General features: G+C 47.4%; 1 protein-coding gene across 1 annotated transcript; it reads left to right on the top strand.

Moving 5' to 3' along the window:
• Positions 1-599: 599 nt before the first annotated feature.
• On the top strand, positions 600-4987 carry LOC113018336 (CST complex subunit CTC1-like). Its single transcript, XM_026161388.1, has 10 exons — positions 600-689; positions 1703-1749; positions 1914-1999; positions 2171-2306; positions 2583-2651; positions 2725-2887; positions 3090-3145; positions 3252-3408; positions 4116-4236; positions 4309-4987. The coding sequence occupies exons 6-10, from the start codon at positions 2756-2758 to the stop codon at positions 4398-4400; spliced, it is 558 nt and encodes a 185-aa protein (XP_026017173.1). The 5' UTR covers positions 600-689; positions 1703-1749; positions 1914-1999; positions 2171-2306; positions 2583-2651; positions 2725-2755; the 3' UTR covers positions 4401-4987.
• The last annotated feature ends 821 nt before the right edge of the window (positions 4988-5808 follow it).

The raw sequence follows: 5808 nt of genomic DNA, 5'->3' as shown, positions 1-5808 counted from the left end.
CCACAAAAGGAGGGAGATAATGAAGCCAATGACAGAAGAAAGAAAGTGAACAAAAAGCAGAGAGAAAGGTGAGAGACGCACCTGTGTGTTACCTGAGCTCACCTGGATACACAGTTACGTGTGTGTGTGGTGTGTGGTGTGCAGGGTGCTTGGTGTCTCAGGTGTGTACGCGGTGGTTTCCTGTCCTCCAGCCTGGATGTTTCTACAGACTCATCGCCGCTAACACTCAGTATCACCCAGCTTGATGATGTCACTAAGGGGCGTGGTCAGAGGTTGGCCTCATCGGTCTCTGCTCCTGATATTAGTAACATGAACACGTTTTTCAGCTTTAACTGTAGTTGTTCACACACTGAGGTTAATTATGGAGTTCCACAGGGTTCAGTGCTTGGACCAGTTCTGTTTACATTATACATGCTTCCCTTAGGCAGCATCATCAAAACACAGCTTACACTTTTACTGCTATGCAGATGACTCCCACCATTCCTGTTTGTGGGAGTTGATCTGACCTGAATCCTTTGCAGCTGATTGGCCCATGTGTCTGTCCAATCAGGATCCCAGTGTTCTGATTGGCTGTGGAGTTTCTGAGCGCAGTGGGGGTGGATCTCCACGCTGAGTCAACCCTACAAGTCAGACGTGGTTGGAGATTCCACACTCTGACACGCCCACTGCTGCTGCCCACCTGCAGACAGGTAACACTCGGTTTGCTCCCCGTCTTCCTCCAGGACCCTTAAACTTTTTTTTTAGAGATTGACAGACCATGTGACTTTCATGCATTGCATTGTGGGTACAAGTGGCAACAAAATCAAAACACTGCATTAAGCGCTAGCATTTCCAGCACTTTGGGGTCCTTCGGGACTAAGTAAAGAATACAAATACAGGCCATTTACCATTTAGTTAGCTGTTGTTAAATATTTTATCTCCTGTACAGGCCAACACAATCTGTTTGTCGTTTCAGGTTGTAGTGTTACACAACATTTTCAGATCTAATATAAATAAAATGAGTGTTTCGTAATTCATTCAATTTATTGTCTTTATTTATAACTGGCATCATTGTTTCATTCTATTATAGAATCTTACAAGAAAGAAGCAACATTGTAAAAATCCATCATTATTAGCTGCTTCCTGAAAAACAAATCAACAATGCAAAGAAAAAAAACTTTGCTAACAACAAACTGGAAAACAGTTATTCATCACTTGCTTGCTTCAGTACAACCCTTGGACACATATATGCAGACGTTTCGTGGCTGTTTCGATCTCGCTCTCTCTCTTAACCAATCAGATCTGGCTGTGGTAGCAGCTTTAAACTCGGTATGACCCAGGCTGATAGAGGGGCCAGTCTGGATCACATTCCTGCATTTTGTTTCTGGTTTTCCTACAAAGCACAACAAACATTAGCCCGCAAAGCCACAGTGAACAAAGCAGCATAGCAACGAATTCAATTCAAATCAATATAAGACTTATTTGTAACCTACATCATCAATCATGTTGTGATAAATTACGTAATAACTCCAACAGAAGACTTAATAATACAACACAGTTAATAATACAGCAGCTTCTTGCCATTTTTGTGTTTCTTTTTATTACTGTGTGACTGTTTACGTGTGAAAGCCTGCGTGCGCTAGTACCGCTTGCCACTCGTTCCCACAATCCTTTGCGGTTTTACCCCTGAATGACGTCATATTTTTAATGTCTGTGTTTTCAGGCCGTCCCACCCACAGTCTTGTCCGTCTCAGAGGTCTTAGATTGCAGGTAAACTGCTCGTCCCTCACTGAGTCGCCCCCTGTGGCCATCCGAGGAACTGCAGCTGCAGCCTGCTTTAAACTCTTACTGGTGTGTGTGTGTGTGTGTGTGTGTGTGTGTGTGTGTGTGTGTGTGTGTGTGTGTGTGTGTGTGTGTGTGTGTGTGTGTTTCAGCTCAGAGCTGGTGTGTTTTCAGGGTGTGGTGTCTGAAAGGATCAGTGTGAACAACAGGACCGCCCACTCTGGACACACACACTCAGGTACAAACACACAGGTGGTTTGTGTATCAGGCTTTTCTGCTGTGAAGTTGTAACATGGGGGTCTATGGGGGCGACTCACTGCTGCCTCTGCTGGACACTAGAGGAACTGCAGGCATCAGTGCTTCAGGTATGAGTCTCAGTTCTGACTGTTAGCTGAATGTGTGTGTGCAGGTGTGCGTCTCACTCTTTGTGACCAAGCTGGGAGGAGTCTGCAGGTGTACCTGGACTTAAGCCACACCCCCTACCCACCTGGCCTGTTGCCAGGTAACACTCTGCTGTTGTCTGGTTTCCAGAGGAGGCTGTCCAGGTGAGACACACATAGACAGGCTTATAAAAGTTTGGACTCTTTATTTGGACTCATTTCCAACAATGTCAGCCCCAATAAAGTTCTGGATCATCTTGCATCAATAGGCTGCTGGTTTTCTTTACTGGTTTCAGGTGTTACCAGTAAAATAGTTGTTTGATCATCTGGAAATGTACCCAGATTTATTTATTTAGACAGAGATCTTGACCCCCCAATGTTCAATACAAAGTCACGCCGATGGTTACGTACCTGTGCGGTTTACCTGTGTGTGTGTTTCAGGACAGGAAGTGTGTACTGCACGTACTTACCTGTCAGCTCCATAACTGTGGTCTCCCTGGGAGACACCAGGTAAGTTTACAGGTAAAGTCTGGTTCACGTGTTTGTCGTGCTGTTGTTTATTTGTTTGTTTGGTTTCTATCAGCTCGGCCCAGCCTCCTCCTCCTGCTCCCATCATGCACCTGGGTGAGTGGGCTCTGAGCAGCAAGCAGAGGTGCGCTGTGGGACAGGTCAAAGGTCACGTGGTGTGTTTCCTGTTCCTGCAACTGCAGTGGAGCTGCTCGCTGTGTGGCAGCGTGTACACACAGGTACTGCATAAAATACACACAGTGTGTACAGGATGTGTTTAGTGTCAGTTTCTCGGGTGCAGTGAAAGTACTCAGAGTGCTTCATGTGTTGTTAGCGTGTTGGTGGCGTGTTAGTGTTGGTGCAGTAAGTAAAGTGTCGTTTTGGAGGAAACTGCTCACGATTTCAGGTGTGTGTGTTTACCTGTTGCTCTCTCTCTCTCAGGGCTGCAGCAGCTCTCAGTGTCACTCGACCTCGTCAGTGTTTCAGTCCAAAGCAAAGTAAGAGCAGCTTCCTGTTGAGCTCACCTGCTGATACGTGTTAATCACCTGGATGAGTCAGGTGACAGTCACATGATCAAACCATGTGGCTCTGCTCTTCGATCAGGCTGGTGATCGATGACGGGACAGGTGAGGCTCACGTCTGCTTCTCAGCTGCTCTGGTTCCTGCTCTGCTGGGATTGGCTGATGCTCAGTGGGAGGGGCTTCAGAGAGCTCTCAGGGTCAGAGGTCACATCAGAGTCTTCCCTCGTGGGCAGAGCCAGGTCAGTAGCACCTGTCAGGTGTATATGTTAACCTGTCACAGGTGAGTCACGTGCTCATCGTCGTCTTTAAACTTTATTTTGTCTTTAAAATTTAAGATGAGGCTTTAACTGTGAAAGGACACATCCTGTTTGCATCCTGGTAACAGCTCCGTCTGCTCACACCTTACTGCTGAACTGGTTTGGGGGCGTGGCCACTTCCACCTTTAAAAGTCTGTAGGTGTGACGGACCCACGCTGGGCTCACGTGAACAGGAGGGAGGGGCCTTACAGCCGTGTGTTTCAGCGAGACTCAGGTCGTGCCCCTGACTCCACCCACTCGACCTGATGAAGCAGCAGGTGGTGTAGTTCTGAGGGTAATCAGGGCTGACTGTGAATGCCACACCTCCCACATGGAGGGTGGAGACCACAGGGGAGGGGCAGGACAGCGAGAGGCATTTAGGACTCGGGTCACACCAGGAGAACCCACAGGGCCCCTCCACCCACAGGTGGAGCTGTGTTAAAAGACCCTGCAGACTGAAACGTCCTGTGGTCAGAGGAGGTGAAACGAGAAGAAGATGCAGCTACAACCCAAAGAACAGCGTCCACACAGTGAAGCACGGTGGGGACGCTGTGGGGGGGCCACCACAGAGAGAAACAGGCGTCCTGCAGGACGTTTCCACAGGGCCGAGCCGTGAGTCTGCAGAGACATAACCTCTGTGTCTGTCTCAGGTGTGTGACGGGGACGCTGACGACTTCCTCCTCCACTTCCTGTTGTGTCTGTGCAGCAGTGATGTCATGATTCGGCCGCTCAGCCTCACCTGCAGGAAACACACCAACCAGAGACCAGAAGGTAACCCCACCCTCACACACCACCCTCACCACCCTGACTGCAACCTTCAGAGTGTGTGTGTGTGTGTTTCAGAGGTGAGGAGGTTCACTCGAGGAGACAGAGAGTTCCAGACCAGACTGGCTCCTCCCCTTCAGCTCACCTGTCTGCACCTCCACCCTGACTGAGCTCCACCTGCTTCGTTCTGACTTCATCTGTTCTACGTGTTCGTACAAATAAAACTTTATTGTTCCTCCTCCTGTCACACGGTATCTCACCTTCACTGACCCTGACGCTGGTGATCAGGGTCAGAGGTCACACGAAGCTCTCTGGGTTTAACAGGTCATGTGACCCTTCTACAGGAAGTGATCCCTGTGAGTGGCGCCCACATCGGAGACGTTCTCAGATGGTGATTCATGAAACCTAATTGGTAAAACTAAACACTGAACGTGTTTCGGTTTGTTTACAGAGGTCAGACGGTGAAAGCTTCAGCCTGACCAGGAAAGAATCAGTCCTCTTTAAATCACACTTACTTTAAATGAATTCCTCCTCACCTTCATGTGTTTTGTATTATTGCATCTTATACTGAAAGAGTTCATCCATCGACACATTTGAATCCTGCAACATTTCACCGTGTCAGTTTGTCATGAATTGGACTATTTTAGGATTTCAGTTCATCTTTCCAATAAAGCTGGCAGCTCTGAAACAGCTGTTCTCTCTGAGGCTGTTTTGCATGTAAATAAAAGTGAAATAATTAAATGTTCTGTGAACAGACCGTCCAGTGGAGCTCCTCAGGGCTCTGTGCTTTCACCACTTTGTTTTCTATGCTAATGAGTGTCAGAGCACGTCAGCATCAGTCCTTCAACATGGTCACAGCCTCTGATGAAGGTGTTCAAATGTGGCTTTTAATCCAGGTTTACACTTAAACAGTCTCCATGAAACGGGCCTCTGCCCTCATTCATCCTGGAGATCACTCGTCTAAACCAACCAACATAAAGAATGTGATGTTTTCAAAGCGAACACGTACACACAGTTGTTATGGAGACGATTAAATGTAGGAGCGATGATTTGTGAAATCCTACATGTGTGTTTCTAACATGCTTTAATGATGGCACGAGCTGACAATGAATAACATAAAGTTAATAGTTAATCTGCAACAAAACTTTTTCACCGCTTCAGTTTTTGGTCTTTTCCACATACGGTTGTTGTTGTCATGGAAACAGAAACCAATCGGGCCTTGGATGGACGTCGGGAGTTCTTAACAGCAGCTCGTTGTTCATTCTGATGTTGTTTTTTAATTATATTTTATATTTAATATCATATATTGGCCTTTTTCAGCTTTATCTGAAGGGCCACAGGTCAGACTCCAGCTGGGCCTGCCGCTCTCAGCCTCACTCTGAGGAAGCCCACAGTCTGACCCCATCCTTGGGGTGGACCCATTTTTGTTGTAGCGTGTTTTGGGGTTTAAAAGCCACAGAGACGCGGTGCTTAGAAAAAATGCATTTTAGCTGTGCTGATGCTCCTGACACGTTGGAACGTTGGGTTGTGTTGCGTGGTTGAGAGGAGGCGGCAAAACACCTAGCAGGCTAGTCGGAA

Source organism: Astatotilapia calliptera, unplaced genomic scaffold, assembly GCF_900246225.1.
Source record: "Astatotilapia calliptera unplaced genomic scaffold, fAstCal1.2 U_scaffold_62, whole genome shotgun sequence".
NCBI lineage: Eukaryota > Metazoa > Chordata > Actinopteri > Cichliformes > Cichlidae > Astatotilapia > Astatotilapia calliptera.
Note: the sequence above shows the minus strand (reverse complement) of the source record. Positions and strands in the feature narration are given on the sequence as shown.